Source organism: Amphiura filiformis, unplaced genomic scaffold (assembly GCF_039555335.1).
Source record: "Amphiura filiformis unplaced genomic scaffold, Afil_fr2py scaffold_63, whole genome shotgun sequence".
NCBI classification, from domain to species: domain Eukaryota; kingdom Metazoa; phylum Echinodermata; class Ophiuroidea; order Amphilepidida; family Amphiuridae; genus Amphiura; species Amphiura filiformis.
This window is the reverse complement of record NW_027305527.1, coordinates 242,848-261,738: the sequence shown is the minus strand read 5'-3', so window position 1 is coordinate 261,738 and position 18,891 is coordinate 242,848. Positions and strand designations below refer to the sequence as shown.

Here is an 18,891-nt window from a genome sequence, read left to right as displayed (position 1 = left end):
AGCAATCTAAAGATCACTTGAGTGAAATGTAAAACAGATTTCACCATTTCATAGAAGTTTTGAAGATGCGTAAATGAGTGTGTAACGTAGCTCACAGTAACGTAGTTCACTGGGTTTTAATGTTTTTAATGAGATATGCGAATGTTAGAACGTTATGTCGGTTAATTCTAATATAAATGGGGTTCACCACTGGTAGCTTTCACATATTATTAGGAAGTACATCTAATACAAGTGCATACTATAGAATCCTGGTAACGTAGCTCACCAATCTTAACATGGTCGGTCGAAATATCAATGTTTACAACATTTTTATGCCAAAATGCTACAGCATCACGATTTTACTGTGATTTTAAAACCTATGAGTGTTTCCTTTCAAAAACCGCAAAAATTACATTGATACCTCTGTTTTACTTCTTTCCAATAACGTGTGTTAAAAAGGGGTAACGTAGCTCACAGCGCTTTTGGTGGAAAGTGCAATTTATTTTAGAATTACACAAAGACGCTTTTAATCACTAAAAAATAATGTTGATAAACAATATGATGGTGCGTTATCTAATTAAAAAACAACAAATATGTAAAGAAATCGCATTTATTCAAAGAAACTATTCAGGGTTAGATGTGACACTTGAGCAGTGGAAACGCATTTTTAGCGATTTTTGAGCCTTTGCAAGGGTTAATCAGACTGAAGAAAGCATTTAAAGTATGGAAAACTATATATGTCCGTGTAGATCTCGTTGAGTTCTACCAGAAAAACAACATATTTGATGCCCTACATGCTCGACAAAGTTTTTGTGGACCAAAGAACGGAAAAAAGGCTATTGGCACCGGATTTTGTAGAATGAGCGATAAACGTTATTGATTAGTATGATTTAGCAAGCTCAATATGTGCTGTGGTATGTGCGAGTTGCATTGACCCAAATCTTTGTAAGAGAATTTTCACTGTCACAATTAGTGGACCAACTTGACAACAGTTTTCATGTGAATGATTTAGGTTGTAATTTCAGTGGTTTGTAGGCTCTCAGCTGAATCATGTGATGATTGAGGGGTGCTCCACTAAGGACCTTGCCCAGAATGTAGCAGAAAATGTTGATAAGTGGAATAATGTCAATAAGTGTAAAGGACTGGATAGAAGAAGCTGTCATGCATTTGTAATTTATTTCAAATGTTTTTTTTTGTTATTTTGTTTAATTTTGGTGATATAGGCCTATGCCATTTTCAGATCAAATTTGTCTGCATCATGTATAGGCCTATAGAGAAAGAGCACAACAGATGCATGTGGTCAATTTTAGATTATTTTAAGTATCAATAATGATCTGCGTGCCTCCTGGGTAATATGTTACCGATAAATATAAATTTTGTGCATGTAACTTTCACACTCTGTAAAGCACTTTTTTGAAAGCACAAAATTCAAAATATACATGAGTATGTTGGTCCATTAAAGTACTAATAGTAATTGGTATTTGTAAAAAAAAACATGCAACGATGGAATTACCAGAAGCATAATAAACAGTTGTCATGAGCTGTGTTCACATTGTCGAATGTACTACACCTAGCGGAACTTGCTTCTTGTTTACAACAACCAGAAGTGACAGGTATTAGAGTGCCAACATCTTTTCCCTGATTGTAGGTGTGGTCACATGGTAGAAGTAGGGAAAATATTTGTGGAATTTTTATCAATGTTGGCGAACTTTAACGCTGGGTGTAACTAAAAATGTGAACACGACTATGAGCATTATGCTTCCATGTAGACCTATAGGGTTGCAAACGAACAGCTTGAAATGGTTTCCAGCCCATTGTTGGCCTGATTAAAGTTGGTCAGTTAACAGCAGTGTAGGTCAACATGGTCAATGTCTAAATTAAGATTCAATTCTGGGTCAGGTCAAGGGAGCATGAATATCAACATGGCATTCGGTCAGTCATTTTTGAAAGCTATAAGTTTGTACCATCCGTGTTGGTTGCCCGGGTTGGTTGGAATCATGTAGGTACTGTAAGGATGACTCTATACATCAATCCGACTACGCCATTACTGCGGTGTCCCTGACGTGAAACTGCGGTGTCCCAAGGCCGGGGGTTCCATCAATTACTTGTTAGTGTGCTATATAGAATTGTGCACAGCAGTGATTTTCAATACACGATCATGAATTGATTGAACAAATTAAATCTCCCGCACTGCTACATCTGTGGTTCCGTCAATAGAGGGCCAAATGCAGTAAACGCTTCTCGGATTGGTGTATAGGCCTACAGTTTCTAGATCAGTTGATCATTATAAGGATGACCATATGATTAGCTATTCAATCTCAGCCAAATTTAACTAAATAAACTAATTGTATGTAAGCAGAGTAAGGTGACTTGAAAAGTATTGATGTGACGATTGTCTGGTTCCCAGTTGCTATTTTTAGATATCATAACAGGTCAGCGCAATCAGCTGTACTTTATTTTTAGCTTAATCATGACACCTTATTGTTGATAAATTCTAATATTATAATCTTCCTTGACCTAATCAAGCTGGCAAGCTCACGTGTTGCTTCGTGTGCATGAGGAAAGTACCTTTAAAGAGTATCAGAAGGAGGAGCAATGGTGCATTAAGCAAAATTTTCAAGGATGGCAAAATTGCAAGTTGGTCCAAGTTGAACCAAAATTATGTTGATTGTGGTCTTCTAAAAAAGGCTGAAAACCCCATGGCAATATATGGCCATGCACGTGTCTAGCACCCGAGGGGTCCCTGGTTCAAAACTGCAAACGCGATAAAAAAATCTTCTTTTCCTCACTTTTCTTCCTTCCTTCTTTGCTTCCCCTTGCCAAAGTAGGCCTGGGGTATTAGGGTTAAAGCAAGCTGGTAAGCTCACATGTTGCTTCATGTGCAATCATAGATAGTGAAGGTGCAATTCAATTCCGCTAGTTTGGAGCACCTGCCTTCCTGGACACACGGGCAAGTCATTCCCCTTATCTCACAATTGGTGATGCAATGCGCATAACAATAATCTAATATTATAATATTATGATATACCTTGATCAAAGCCTGGGACCTAAGCAAGCTGACAAGTTCACATGTTGCTTCATGTGCAATTCAATTCAATTCAACAGCCTTATGCATGCATGCAATTGGATCACAACTTACAAATCATCATGATATTATTTATTATTAATTAATTGCAATTGAGGTCTATAGACGCAATCCATTTAAATAATTTTCTAATTATAGTCTTTTTTTCACTATATGTGACGTGTCATGTCAAAAGGAGACACTTTTGGGCAGGTTATCCATTTTGAGGTTTTTACATATCTTAAATAAGGAGATATTTTGCTCCACAACGCCGTTTTCCCCAATGAAATCAGACATTCCCAAGCGAAGATATTGAGTTCATAATTTATGGTTTTATAAAATTGGAAATCGAGATATCGGCCTTTAAAAATATTATTGACAATGTTGATAGTAGGAATTACATTGAAAAATGTCTCAAAAAATACAAGATGCCAGTTATTTTCCGGTCTGAAACTATTAGACAATATTTTTAACATTAATAACATCACAAATTCGCAACAAACCCAAATTGTGAAAAAATGACCCTTGGGCAGATATTTGGCTATTTCTCCATTTGAGATCCTGCCCAAAAGTGTCTCCTTTTGACATGACACGTCGCATATAGTCTATTAATTATTAAGTGTTGAACTTAGTCATTGAAGTCCAAGGCTTATGAAGGAAATGAGGAAGAACTTGATACTTACATTAAAGCTGTTACCTGTTATTCACCATGTTCGTACTGACGATTCTAAAATTTTGCAGGGTATTATTTTTGTGAATTTCACATATCCAGCTTAACCACAAAATTGAAGGCTCAGAATATTGAATAATACATAGTATGTATGCAGTGCACCGGTATTGAAATTAAGAAATTGTAGAGTTATCCGTTTGCTTCAAATTACGAAAATATCTTCACATGAAAATATTGGCTTAGACACAGTCAACCAATAGGAAGATTCAGTATGATAAGTTTACAGTGGGAGGGCTTGACATTGTGATGTCAGTGGAGCAAATGTTTTCACTTGCAGTATAGCAGCACAACAGCAGAGCAGGCTTTTAAAAATATCCTTGTGCTGACGTTGTGTATATGAAGATCAGAGTTATTTATGGCAGAAACGGGGGAAGGGTAAGGTTGGGTTATTCAAGTAAACTTTCAGATATGAGTCAACAACTCGGTGAAGCAACATCGGCAGAGCAAGTCAGCTAGTCTCACTTTAAACCTGGATTTAATGCATTCAATATATCAATTCAATAAAGGATAGTCTGCTACATTTATTGCTTTTCTGCATTGAATAGCGAGTGTTTTTTTTCCAGCTGGATGGTTTAGTTATAGCGTACATCATTGCATCAATAACTACACAATAGATAAGCCTCATTTTGGTTCCGTTCATCAGACAGCTAGTTTTTTTTTCATATGATGTCACCGTTATCATATCTGTATACCGACTCCAGTTTGCATCATCATCTGTGTCTTACGCATCAACAAGCAGTTATATATTGGAATTATTGAATAGCTGTGATTGAAAAACATATTGGAAAAATAGATTGTTCATCTGTGGAAGCCATCCACTTATTACCAGTGTGTTATTATCTTCATCTAGATGTATGTTACAATAAGGTATGTGTGCAACATTTCTGCTTTTTTAATTTCAAAATGTTAATATTTTCTTGTTCTCTTCCCTTAAATGAGGTATCAAACTTTACAATTTTCAATACATTTAGTGTATTCTTTATACAGAGATCTAAGTTGTCCAGTTTTTGGATTTTTCTAGATTTTTTTTTACATTTCTGGAATTGGATGATGATTTTTCATCATAAAAAGAGCAAAAAAAAAAAAAAAAAAACATTTTTTTTCAACAGCTACTTTCATCCTTGTTAATATTCTTAATTCTTATTTTTTATATTATTGGGTTTTTTTCATTGTTTCACTTCTTTCATCTGCATGATTAAGTCATTTCACTGTATATTATTGTTACTCATAAACAGATATTTATAATTAATTCAAATGCATTATTTATAATAGGAGAAGAGCGAGGGCATTAAAAGAATGCATTATTCTTCTGTTTTTCTGGTCTTTCGCTTACAGTTCATTCTAGAAACAAATGAACAAACAAACAAATAAAATAACCAGCTGAATTATCAATAGTAGATTGAATTAAAACTGACGCAAGCAACGGGATCATAATCATGTGATATAATTTAATTATAATTGACTAAAACATGCTGGTAGTATTATACTACCAGCATGTATAATACATTGATCATGTGATGTAGGTAAATTCCATGTTTTAAAAGATATTGCCATGTGACAGTTGCGCTCCACTGAATTTTCCCATGGTAGGTCAGGTGCTGAGCATGGGCGTTTTTGTATTTATTTTTATTATTATTACCTTCAAAATGTTACAACAAAAGTGCTGAACATGCTCAGTGGGTGCATTTTCAACTCTTTTCATTCAAAACCAACCCAACTTTTAAAAAAAATTTTAAAAAATCTCCCTTGACTTTTGTTTAAAATAATTTGAAAAAATTATAATAAAAAATTTATCATCAACAAGATATGGTTTAATATTAAGCTTTGGATTTTACAGACATGAATCAGAAGCAAATCATTAAATGTCTTAAGGGATCCAAAATGAGCGTTTATTGCGTTTCGACAGTATTTTTTGTGGGACATCAGAGCACCTCAGACCTATCGAATTGCATTCTGAATACGAAGCATGTCTTTCTGATATCAAATAATTTTCATTTTTTGAAAATCACAATATAATACAAATTTTATGACAAATTATAAAAATTTGATATTTTCCAAATTTTTGATATAAAACAGTCCTCGAAATAAATTATATAAATCTAACGATATATTCTTAAAATGTATGTAGCAGGGAGGAAAAGCCAACGGTCAATTGACAATTTTGACCTTTCATATTGAAGATATGGATTTTTTCCCAAAAAGACCTAATTTTTTTGGTGTTTTGGGAAAAAAATCCATATCTTCAATCTGAAAAAAGTCAAAATTTTTAATGATTTATATGTGTATTAAATTGCAAATTTCAAAAATCAAAATTATTTGATATCAGAATGACATTCTTCGTATTCAGAATGCAATTCGATATGTCTGATGTGCTCTAATGTCCCAAAATAAATACTGTCCAAACGTTCATACCCCAGCCCTTAACAAAATGACAAAATGAATCATTTATTTCTATATAATTGACGTGAAGATGAATTTAATAAGGGAATTCACCATGCATTGTGGGATAGTTTTGGTACAGGAGAACATTAGGAAAGTGAATGTTTGTGCTGACAAAATATTGTTTAAAATGTGTTGCTAACATTTTAACAAAACCCAAGATATTGTACTTTTATAAAATTATAAAAATATTTGTAGTGATAACATTGCTACACTAATAGATGAATAATTAAAGCAATTTTCCCGATCAGATTTTTCAACTGTATCTAACTGCCCCACAATGCATTGCTGATATTATATATTTAAAGAAGTGTTGACATTCATTTGTGTATATTTTATTGTTGCCTCTGAAAATATATTGATTTTGATATCTCAGGAACTGTAAGTTTAATTTGGAAATTGGCAAATATATTTAAATGAAAATAGGAAAATATATGTAACAACTCAGTGTGATATGACATGGTATGTTTTTAATCTAAATCATTCAAACTCAGCAAATGCCAGCCAAAAATTTTAGTCCATCACGCCTTGTAAGAATTTACCAGACTTGATTCAAATAATGTTTCCGGATGAATTGCTTTGTAGTGCAGGAAACACAGACCTTCCGTTTATGTTCATTCAAAAATGTAATGCTGCAGATTAACCGATTCTGGTACTTGGCACTCGCTGCATGTCTGCATTGCATATTGAATCATATCTGACAATAAATTGTCGTGTTCAATGGTTAGATTCTGACAATTAAAACTATAGGATTTCAAATACCACTGAATCAATACTTGTCAGTTATGTCTGTTTATTTAAATCAGTAGATTTTGAAATGATAAAAAACCTTGTTTTCTCTATTGTTGCATGTGAAATATGTTAACTTTGATAAAAAGTTGAAGCTATCTTCAAATGACGTAGACAGAAGCTTAGCGTCGCATATTGCTACAGGGCTTTCAGTTAAAAATACTTTCTTGATTTCTACGTTCAAATAACATTAAATCTAACAGAATGTAAACTGTACTTGACATCTGTTTACTGTGCTTAGAAACAATATAAAGTTTAACCCAGGGCAACTGATAACATTATCAATGTATTGTTTTACTGTAGGCAATAGCACATATCCTTGACTGTATACTGTTTGTTGACAAACTTGGCATTTATTGTTTGTTGACTAGTGAACTTTCTATAATGATGATAAATGATCTAGCTCATTGGTCAGATTTTACTAACTTATACCGCATAAACACCCCTTAATCAACCCAAATGCCCCAAGTTCTTTTTAGCAAATGGAAGGGAAAGAAGGAAGGAATAAAGAAAAAGCAGAAACAAAGAAGTTATTTGATTTGGTGGGGGTTCGAGCCTCAAAGCCCTCGCGTGCTAAGCACTAGGTCAGCGACTGATAGCCATGGGTGTTTTGCTGGCCAGGCCACAGTGCATGCATATATCGCTTAGGGCGCTTGTGTTAATGCATCACATGGCCATGTTTTGCATGTACCGTAAATGTAAAAATGTACTTTCAGAGTACATAATTGGCCCCGGGAATTGGCCCAAACCATGCATGCAGGTATGTATGGCCAAAGACAGATCCTGAGGAGTCTTGTCACTAAACTGCTATAAACCCTCTGCAAATGCTAGCATCTCATTGACTGCATAGACCCTATCTAGAGCTCTAGAGGGTTATGATATTATAGTAGTGGCCGTTTGAAATGACTTTGATTAGTGCATGGGATCACTAATTAGGTCACACATGTGACTCCCTGCAACAAGCAATGTGCACCAAGGTCCCTGTTAAATATTATCACAACTCCTTCAATTAGCTGTCTAATTGCTTCTAATTAAGAGACACATACCCTAATAAGGCACCTCTATGTCCTAATAAGGTACCTCTATGTCCTAATAAGGTACCTCTATATTCTAATAAGGTACCTCCAAGATCTATAGGAGCCAGCACAGTATGAGACCATGGTTTATTTATAGACACATGCACACTTTATTTAGCTTGTAAGAAAATCACATTCAAGTTCAGTTCAGTCTTGTGAATCAGAATGAAATAACACATATGCACTATTTAAAGCCCATTCAGTGATTTGCTCATCGGGAAGATTGTAAAAAATCATCAGTCCTAGATGTGCTAACATAGCCTGCTAGTGGTTAAGCTGAAACCTGTAAAGACAATAGAAGACATTTTTTATGCTACATGTATTTGAATGGGGTTTCAACTTTGTCAATATTATACTGCACTGTTTTCTTTGTTTTTTGCCAATTTTTTCATTTCAAAAATACCTGATGACAATTTGAATGACTTATCCTCCACTTTTAAGTAATTTGTAAACAATTGGAATATTTGAATATGAAAAAAAAGTACTTTGATGACTGCCACGTTGCGCATACCCTTGCGCAATAGCTCTGTCTTGATAACGTTCCAATGCTACCACAGTCACCTTTCAATTCTTGACTGTTTTCCAAAAATGCCTCAAAATAATCTGATTTTGCTTATATCCAAGCTAAATTTGTCATACTTTGTGTTTTTTCCTGTCTGCATGCAAAGGCTGCTGGGACATTTAATGGTGGGTGTATCCGTCATTGGCTAGCTCACATCACTATGGACCGCACAATAGTCGCATCCCAATGGCATAGTCCAATAACCTCAATTACATAATCATAGTGCAAAATTTGATCTCAAGTTGCAGAGTATGAGTTTTTGTACCCAGATTTTTAAAGGTTATTCAATGAATGTACAAATGTATTGGGGTTTAAGAACTGTGCCCCTGATAGATGAGCATGTTGTGGATCCTAGTGCTTATTGGTTTATAAATACCTGTCTGCCTCCCTAGCAAATGCCCTTAGATAATCACTATTATGGAACCTTTTTTGTCTTTTCAGGAGAACCCTCTCTCTTGAACCTCTCAAAAGATTCTTTAATTTCGGAGAACCCTTAAAGGTAGAGAACCCTTAAAGAACCATTAAAGGTTCTCTACCGAAAACTGTTCTGTATCACATTTTCAACAGTTTTTGAACCATTTATGGTTCTTTAGAGAACTTCTAAGGGTTCTCCTGAGAGGACAACTTTTTTAAAACCTTTATTTCTTAGAGTGTATTATGAAAGAGGAGGGTCTCTTATGTGGAATGAGACAGGTTAGTTTAAAAGTTTAATATATACAACATACAGATAGATACATGGTCAACTTGGAAGAAAAACAGATAAAAGTGCCTCTTACAGTGTCTTCAAAATAATGTGCCTTTGCTCAGTATCTTCAAAGTAAGTGGCAATGTAGAGATTCCTTTCATTATTTTTTGCAACTTCTCTTTGATAGCAAAATTTTTTTCTTTCACATACATATATTGTTTTTTAATGTGATGTCTCTACAGTGTGTTTTGGCAGAAAATAATACTTTGGTGTCTTTTCATATGTAAAGTCAGACAAACATACAAGTTTACAGATTTCTAACCGGTTCAGAACCGGTTCAAACCAGTTGCTTGCTTACTGATCACGTTCATGCTATATTTGCCTTGAAGTTTTGGCTTTTAGCCAAACACGATAATATAAAAAGCTAGAATTAGTCACAGTTATAGTTAACTCATTTTTTCATATTTTCAAAAAGTATTGCCAAGTTGTTTATAAATAAATATGAAAGTTAGCATTATTTCAAACTGACCGTTTAATGGATATTGGAGGCCACGCCTTGTCTCAGCATAATGCCAGTAGGAAAGCACATCTTAAAGGATTGTATTGGTATCAAAAAACATCCTAATGCTACTGGAAGGAAGTGCATCATTCCATGTAGTAAACCAATGATTGTAATATTAATTGGATATGTATGTGCAAAAATTAGTTGTTTGTTGCCTAGCTATGGCCACAAGAACAGGGCTGAAGCCAGGGGGTGCAGGTGTGTGATGCATCCCCCTCCCCACACACACCCCCAATCCCAATCTGTATAAAAAGGTCCAAAAACGTTGAAAATTATCCCTTTGTAAAAAATTTATGAAACATCCACTTTTTAGTACACCTGACACCCCCCCATAAATTAACTGCACAAGAAATGTTAAATTTCTGTCCTATTGTGATATATTCATACATATTTAAGGGAAATAAGTCTAATTTCCATCAAGTGCCGGTCATCATATTTTAGCTACATAAATGGACAATGACAAAATTAAAATTGACTTTACTGGAAAAACAATATTTTAATTTGATCATAATGAAACACTACCTGCATAAGGAAATTTGAGCATATTTGGTAGAGTATTCAGCCAGTAAAACAAAGGTCCAAAATTATGATGACTAACATGAGGCATTCTTTGACAGGAATAATTTATAGCTTCTCATATATTTTAATATGCAGTTGTGTATAATAGTTCTTTTGAGGTATGGGTATGTCTGTTTAAATGAAGTTTACAAGCTTGACTATGAGCTACTATAATAGCTTTCAATGTGTTCCTGTTATAGTAACAGAAAATGTTAAATGTTGTTTCAGGCATCTGCCATAACAATATTAATCATATTATTTGTTGAAAAGAAGGAAGGTCCATCAAACTTTTTTCACTGACTTTTGAGCTTGTGTTATACATGAAACATTGATATCCGTTTGTATGAACATTATATTGAAAGCTTAAGTCAGAGAATGTCTCCAAAGGAAAACACATACTTCCTCTTCATCAATTACCAGACTTGCCATCACAATCACAAACACTTGGATTTGTAGTATACAATGGACTTGTTACTACTACTCACAACAGTTCAGTAAGGATGCCACATTTCTTGCTTTATTTCATATCATTGCAAATATCAGAAGTATCACATACATGGATTTTACTATACCTCAAAAGATATCCTGCGTACAAACAGTATCTGTACACTTAAAGAGATTTCTAGACCAAAATTATCAAATTAGATGGAGAATTTTGTTCTGCATATTTTGATACCTCATTTGGCATGATGGAACATTATTCCCCCAAGTTGAATGAAAATAGAGAGCATTTCAAAAGTGACAAATTTGGATACTTCCTCCTCCAGGGCAATTCCTTCCCGCTTTTGTAACAGGTTCATTACAACGTAACAGATTACACTCACTTCATAATTTAGTGTGTTTTGAGAGAAAAATCTATGTAAAGTTTGTCACTTTTGGATGCTCTCTTTTTTTTCATTCAAATTGGTACAAGTTGGGGAAATAAAGTCACATTTTACTGAATAGGTTATCAAAATACACAGAACAAAATTCTGCATCTATTAATTACTGAATTTGGCAATTTAGGTTTAGTGTCCTTAAGATATTGCTTCAGTTTGTTTAAGTGTATGCGCTCAGTATATTATTCACTCTGTGATCTTCAATATTTATCCAAGTACTTGTTTTCTTGCTATTATGTCTGCATTATGATTGGGACCTACAAAGTATGCAATAAAGAGCAAATTAAACAGGCGTCATATTGTTATTGTCTAATAATATTCATAGTAGGATACTTTCCTGATGCAAATTAATTTGTTATTTCTAATCTAGAAAGCGGAGTGTCTCTCACAGAATAACTTCAAGTTCCAAAATAAAGACAGGGGTCATTGGCTCTTCTATTATGCACTAATAATAACTTTCATCAATGCTTTCATTAATTATTAATATAATTTAAAATGAACAAGCAAACCTATTATTAGAAAATGGAAGCTGGGTAAGTGTCAACATAGTTGCAAGGAGTCAATCAGTGATGAATCCTACCATAGACTGGCATCCAAATAAAAAACTGCACTTCGTGGATATGGTATAGCACATAGAGTGACAGCTGCCTAGCTGCCCCCGACTATGCCACTGTGCAGGAGCAACATCCAAGCAGGGGTGCAGGAGGCAACTTCCTATAGATTTGAGGGATTTTGAGTGGCCCAGATGGGCTATTCTTTCACACATTTCTATTCTATATAATGTACAAAAAATTCAGATCTTATTTAAAACTTGATCAGTTGGCACACAACTGGGAATGATGCGGTGTGCTAAAAAATGGCAAGTGAGCCACCTTGAAAAGGCCTGAAATAGTTAATTATACCAACACCTGATGCCATAGACCAATATTAAAGTGTGCAATCACATTTAGGTAGTTCACATTCCCTGCTTGCACTTTCTAATCATTGATGTGGTAGCTTTTTATAGCTCATCTTGCCTATAAATAGCTCTCGATAGTGCATCAATTTATAAAAATATACGAAATATCTGATATTTTGGCAGCTGTCCTAAATGTGGTCTGCAGATATATCAATCATGACAATGAAGATATGAAGTTAAAATGAACATTGTTTGTTGGCCTGGGAGCTAGGCTACTTTGTAGTTCTTTTTGCACAGCAATTCATCCCAGCTAAGATCTTCCACAGAGGTACATACAACACATTCCCAGTGACCTGAGATAGGAGCGGTTCTGCAAAATTCTGGACTAAGATTGAAAATTATATTTCCCTGTTTTGATAACATTTTATTTTTTTTTTACAGGTCAAGTTTAGAAGTTATTTTGTGTTCAGATTTCAATAATGCCTTCAAGCTGCTATTGGACGTGGGATCAGCATCTTGTATCGTGTGATGAAATTAATCGTGTAGGGTCTTGAAATGATACGAACTAAATCATTTTTGGCCTAGAGGAGTTATTTGGATTGATGCTATATATAGGAGGTTGTTTGTTTCAAAGTGTCAAGCGGTATTTTGTCAGGATAGGTTATGTTACTAATTGCGATTAGATGGCTGTACCACCTAGATTTGATTTTCAAGTTTTATTGGTTCTGGTAGGCGGTTCATTTCAAATTGGGTTTCTTGCCACAGTAAATGACACTCAATTAACCAAAGCACTATAGACCATAGACCATGTAACATTTGTTTACACCTGCTGTGCTCCTAAGAAGCACCTGTGGCCATCTTCAATTTAAAATTTCACTCAAGTTAAGGTTTCCCCTATAGCAAAGTTTGGTGGAGTGTGTGGCATGGAACGCTGAACTTCAGGAACTGAAAACTGTTTTTCAGGCAAAAGAGGGGCTTCTGAACTGAAATTTAAGAAATGTGAACTAACAATGGGCTAGATTTGAGCTATAGAGGTACATTTATGGGAGTTAAACTCAAAGCCAAGCTAAAGAACTGAATCATGATCTCTAAAATGAAAATCTTCATAACTACACCAGAGAGGCTGAAAAGGGGACCATTGATGACTGCCACATATACCTGTACCACCTTTACATTTGAGTGCCCCTTCCCCCTCGGATTTCTTCTGGGTAACATATAGGTATACAGCAAATTTGTTACCCTTACCCTTAATTTAAATTTTGTATGATTGCTAATCCTTCCTTCGATAGTGTTCTATGAGCAAGGGAATTGAACTAAATTTCACTATACCCCAATCAATACCCACAATCCTCTGAACAGAAAACAAGGCAGTAAATAAAGTAAATAGTAGGTTTCAATTGGACCATGGAATTCTCTTTATTCCATGATTAGACCTATTAGTTCTTGACGTCAACTTTAGACTTCCCTTGTTGAACAATCAATTGTCTTGTAATCACAACCAATAACCTGTTTGCCTCAATTGTATTAAGAAATATTAACCAGACACTTAAGAGTTAACGCTTTAGGTGTGGCATCATTTAAGTTGGAAGGCTAATAATAATACAAACACTTACTAGTATTCTGGGAGAAAAATAAGTGAGACTAATATGATTTAATTTAGGCTATGTGTTATTTAACACCTACAAACTTTAACAGACTTTAATAAAAAATCTTTAAAAGTTGAGGAAAAGATATGTGAACAAAATATTTGTTATATTTTTTGGCATTTTCTTGACATATTATTTAGTTTGAGTTGATATGCAGCGGAGTATTAGGGCGTAACCTCAAAGACCAAGGTTAATTGAGTCCAATTAGATAGTACCATCACACTTATTGTTTAGCTAGTTCCTATCAATGGATGGCGCTAGAACTTTCTACAGAATTTTAACACTTTATAATTGACAGGAAGAAAGCATGGTCAACTTTGAATGTGCACATTTCAATCACTTAAATACTAGGCTGTGGTACCGGTTATTGGGCATTTAGATTAGTGCTGTGTAGTCAACATGGTCAAGTGCTGTGCAGTCTCCATGCAGTGTGACATTGTTTTTTACCTATATAAGATTGATCTATTAGCTGTGTAGTAATTTGGAACCAGTGAATGTCTTCAGAGGTATACTTCATTTTTTTTTTAATACTTCAATCCCGGACCTCAATGTATTGATTATTATCGCACATGTATTACACATGCACTGTTAACTATGTACTATGATTTGGGGATCGGTTCATCTTCTCTGGCACTTAACTTGCTAGGGATGACTCTTACTTCCAGTCTTAGCCAGTCAGACAGGTAATCAGTGAATATTACCAACATAGCAGGAACTTGCTTTTACCTGCCTGTGGAGTAATTCAAATATTCCATTTATCAGCAAGAAAATAAGGATGTTCATAGCCTATAGCATGTAGTATTGCTATTTTACCAACTCAATGCAAAGTAACTCAGCATTTGTGGGCTAGTGTACAATCCTCAATGTCTCATCTTATTTAATGATTTTAATATTGAATGTTTTTAGGTTGGAGTCATTATTTTTGAATATCTTGATTGCTCTCAGTGGTTCATTTACTTATTTTATGTCTTTTCTTTTTTGTATCTTTTCTGCAGGTTAACAATGGATGTATGGTCAGATTTGAATTACACTGGATAACACTCTCAAAAAGAAGGAAAAAAATATCAATGGAAATCACAATGACAATGCACCACATGTACCCCACTCCTGTAACAAGCCGACATGAAGAGCGCCACGCCATGACGACAACCCACGTAAATTGTTCCCGCAAGTTGGCAAGTAGCAACGAGAGCCATGGACTAATAGAATGGACTACTTATCATATTATAGCAATATGTGTCGTGGGATTCCTATTCATCTTGACATTATTTGGTAGTGCTTTAGTTATCATATCCATCATGAAATTCAAACGTCTTCAGATTCCTTCGAATTATATCTTGCTAAACATGGCTATAGCAGATATATGTGTTGCTACGCTTATGCCATTGATTCTTGTTCTAGAACTTGTCGGTGATTTCTCTCGTAACATTTATGTGTGTATGCTGCCATATTGCCTTATAACACTAGCTTCTGGTGCCTCGTTGTTAACTCTCTGCATCATAGCGTATGATAGATCACGCAGCCCTCGTCAAGCCTTTACGATATGGTGAACGAATAACGACTGTAAGAATCGCTTTAATCTGCGGCGCTGCATGGATCTATGTTTTACTCATATCTTCTGTACCATTTCTAGGCTGGTATTACAGTACTGAAAGTTTGGTGGACTTCAAGTGTCAATATCGCGTTCTCAATAACTATGCAATACTGTTTCAGATTGTTAGCATTTTTTTACCGGGATGTATTGTAATGATATATTGCTACTGTAGAGTAATGCTGGTTGCAAGGAGGCACACAAGGGCTATATCAGCTGTTCAAGTATCACTCTTCCCAAGTCAAGTTAACATTAACAAATCCCACAATATGTTTAAGGGAAATAAGTACACAAGAACATTGGCTGTCATTCTAGGAATATTTATTTTAACTTGGGTTGTGTTTATTGCATCACTTTTAATCGAAATTTTCTGCCCAATTTGTGGCTGTACTGTACAACTTCACAAATACACCGGACTTTTAGTATTTCTAAATAGTTCACTCAATGCGTGGATTTATTGCTACCGAAATAAAGATTTTAAAGCGGCATTCAGGAGGTTGATGAGACCCATCTTTCCGTGCCTTCGTAAGAAGCTGGGCCAATCACAATCTCAACTCAACGACGGTCGTCGCGGGTCTACATCACGGATATCAGAAGCTTTGAGCAGGACTAATAGTATGGTTGGTGGAATTAATCAACAATTACAAGTTTTATATGAAAATGAGGTGATGGGAGAGGTTGAACAGCCTCCCCCACAGAAACCTAAACCACAAATTATCCCTCAACCAAGTAATAATAATAGTAGTAATAAAGCACAAGAACAGGGACCTGTAGCAGAGAATGTACCTGCAAATCAGTAAAATGTACTTTCTTTATCATGGTACTGTCTTTTTGTACAGTATTTATTGGATCATTGTACAGGGTGTCCCTTAAAGAACTGGATCATCGGAAACAGAATTTGTTGGGTATTTTACCGGGGTATTTTAATGCATAAACCAAACATAACTAAAAACCGATGTGGTTGAGGAATATATCAGCTATCATATACTTTTTGAATTTGACATTTGCCCTCTCTGTTTTTGAAATAAAAGAATTTTACAAAACTACCTCATTTTCAATCCGGTCCACAGAATCAAATATCTATCAATGACAATAGACGCCTCATGCGCTGATGGTGCGCAGTGATTAGCACTCCGAATACAGATCATAGATTGATATTTGAACCTGTGGAAAGGTTTGAAAATGAGGGAGTTTTGTACAATTCTTATATTTCAAGAATGGTGTGGTCAATTGTCAATTGTTATTTTTAGTTGTGGTGTTAAAATACCCAAAGAATTAAGTTTTCGACGACACAGTTCTTTCAGGGGCACCCTGTATGTCAATGCTATCTTTACCTTTTATTGTTGTAAACATTGTAAGTAGTATCTTTGTATATGAAATTTGCAATACATTCAAATTGTATGAAATGAATAGTATGTTACATTTATTAATATTGAAATAATGTAAAACTATGATCGGAAGTCATAGATAAAAATTCTATATATATTGTTTTCTATCAGATATTAAAAAATAAGCCTTGTATGTATATATTGGGAAATTAATTTGTTGAACAGCTCGATGTCTTCCCAGCAAACACAAAAATGTTTTATAAATGTGTAATAAACACATTATGGTTTTGGTCAAAACAATTTAATAACATTTAAATGTTGGTTTGTATAAAGGTCATGAAAATATTTTAAAAACATTTTATATGAAAAAACACTACAACAGCAAAATGTTATTACAAATTATTTTTGACAAACATTTAGTTTTCAAAAATGTTTTCTGAATGTTATTAAAATGTTTTATACCCTTTAACCTGACATTTAAACGTTTTACAACGTTTCTGTAAAACGTTTTGTGTTTGCTGGGTTATGCTATATTCTTGCCTTGAATCATACAATTGTATGTAATAAGTTGTAACACTTTAACAATATGGTACAATGTACACAACTCCTGTCTGACACCAAATGGTGCAACAAAAAATAAATCAATTTTGTTTTCAATTTAGTCTCTATTACTTCAATTTATTTCAATATTTTGGTGTTTTCATTTATAGTAATTGGACCGATCAAGAATTAATTTTATGGTGCAACACAGATCTTTTCAGGATCAGGGTCTGTGGGTGCAAATATTGATGGTGCAACCTGCAATGGTTTTTGTAGTCAACCATGCAGTGTTGGAAAAAAAACACAAATTTGCCGAAGTTAATCTAAATTCCAACACCACAATACTGTGGATCGAAAAGTGATTATTAACATGTTTTTTGAAAATATAGCCAAGAAATAGGCTAATTTGGCATATCTTCCCAAAAAATAAGAACTTGTCCAAAAAATCAAGATTCAGAAATGGTGTTTTTGGATTGGTGGGGCTAGCCCAATTGGGCTCCAAAGTTGCAGACCTAGTAAAACGGTTTATAAACAACTTAAAGTGGACGTACATCCTGTACTAGCTGAAAGACACATGTTACAGGATGTGTTGCAATTCCTTATAGAAACCACACATGCACACACCCAGGCTCAAAATAACACAAATTCATAGAAATGCTATATAAAGTGCTAAACTGATGCAATTAAAGAAGCCAATGGGTCATTTGGTTCATGATCGTGGATAATTATTATTATGCAATGATGTTTGATATGCAGGTGAAGGGGAAGTGTTGGGGATGGGGAAATATTGGGCAATAGTTGATAAGCTTATAATGATACATAAGCAGATTGGATTAAAGATATGTCTGTACTCCAATTATTATTAGGTAGACTTGACCATTTTGAATTTGAACTGAACTGTTCAGTGTCTTATTATACTATGATCAGCTCTTAATAGGCGGGAATTATTTGGTTTTTGTTACTGTGCGAGTCAATAAAGTTCCAACTTACGCACGCGTAAATTCACAAAAGCACACATCATTCACGCAAACGCAAAGCGCAGTTCGCGTAGGCGCTGCACCTAGCTGTGTGTACGCCATTCTGTATCAATCCACGATGTTATGAGTCCCCGCCTATTATTATTAAGAGCTGATCAGAGTATAGTAAGATTTTTGTTTGTCAAATCCAATAAATATTTACTCACTGACTTGAGCTTTCGCCATTCAGGCTGATGGCTCGATCACAAGTGATCTGGTCCCCTGCATGGATGGCGAAAGCTCAAGTGAGTAAATATTTATTGGATTTGACAAACAACTAGAGCGATAACCGCACCACAGCTGAACCATGTGGCTTTGGCAGTAGGCCTATATTGTGGTAGGCCTATACCACTGTCACCCGGAGTCTGTAATGGACATAATCTCGAAATGCTACGAAGGTATGACCACCCGAGTGGTGTTAATGAAAGAGGAAAAGTAAAGAATATAAAATAAACTAGAGCAACTGTGCCCTTTGCAAGGGCACGAGGTAGGTTAGGCGGATGACTGTGACGATCTGATCAAGCAGCAATACTGTGCAGGATAGTATTAA

The 18,891-nt window shown here is 34.9% G+C and overlaps 1 protein-coding gene across 1 annotated transcript; it reads left to right on the top strand.

Moving 5' to 3' along the window:
• The first annotated feature begins 14,936 nt into the window (after nucleotides 1-14,936).
• On the top strand, nucleotides 14,937-18,612 carry LOC140144565 (octopamine receptor beta-2R-like). The gene is given in 2 exon segments (XM_072166383.1): nucleotides 14,937-15,410; nucleotides 15,412-18,612. Coding segments are annotated over 2 exon segments (1,311 nt in total). The 5' UTR covers nucleotides 14,937-14,945; the 3' UTR covers nucleotides 16,258-18,612.
• Nucleotides 18,613-18,891: the final 279 nt, after the last annotated feature.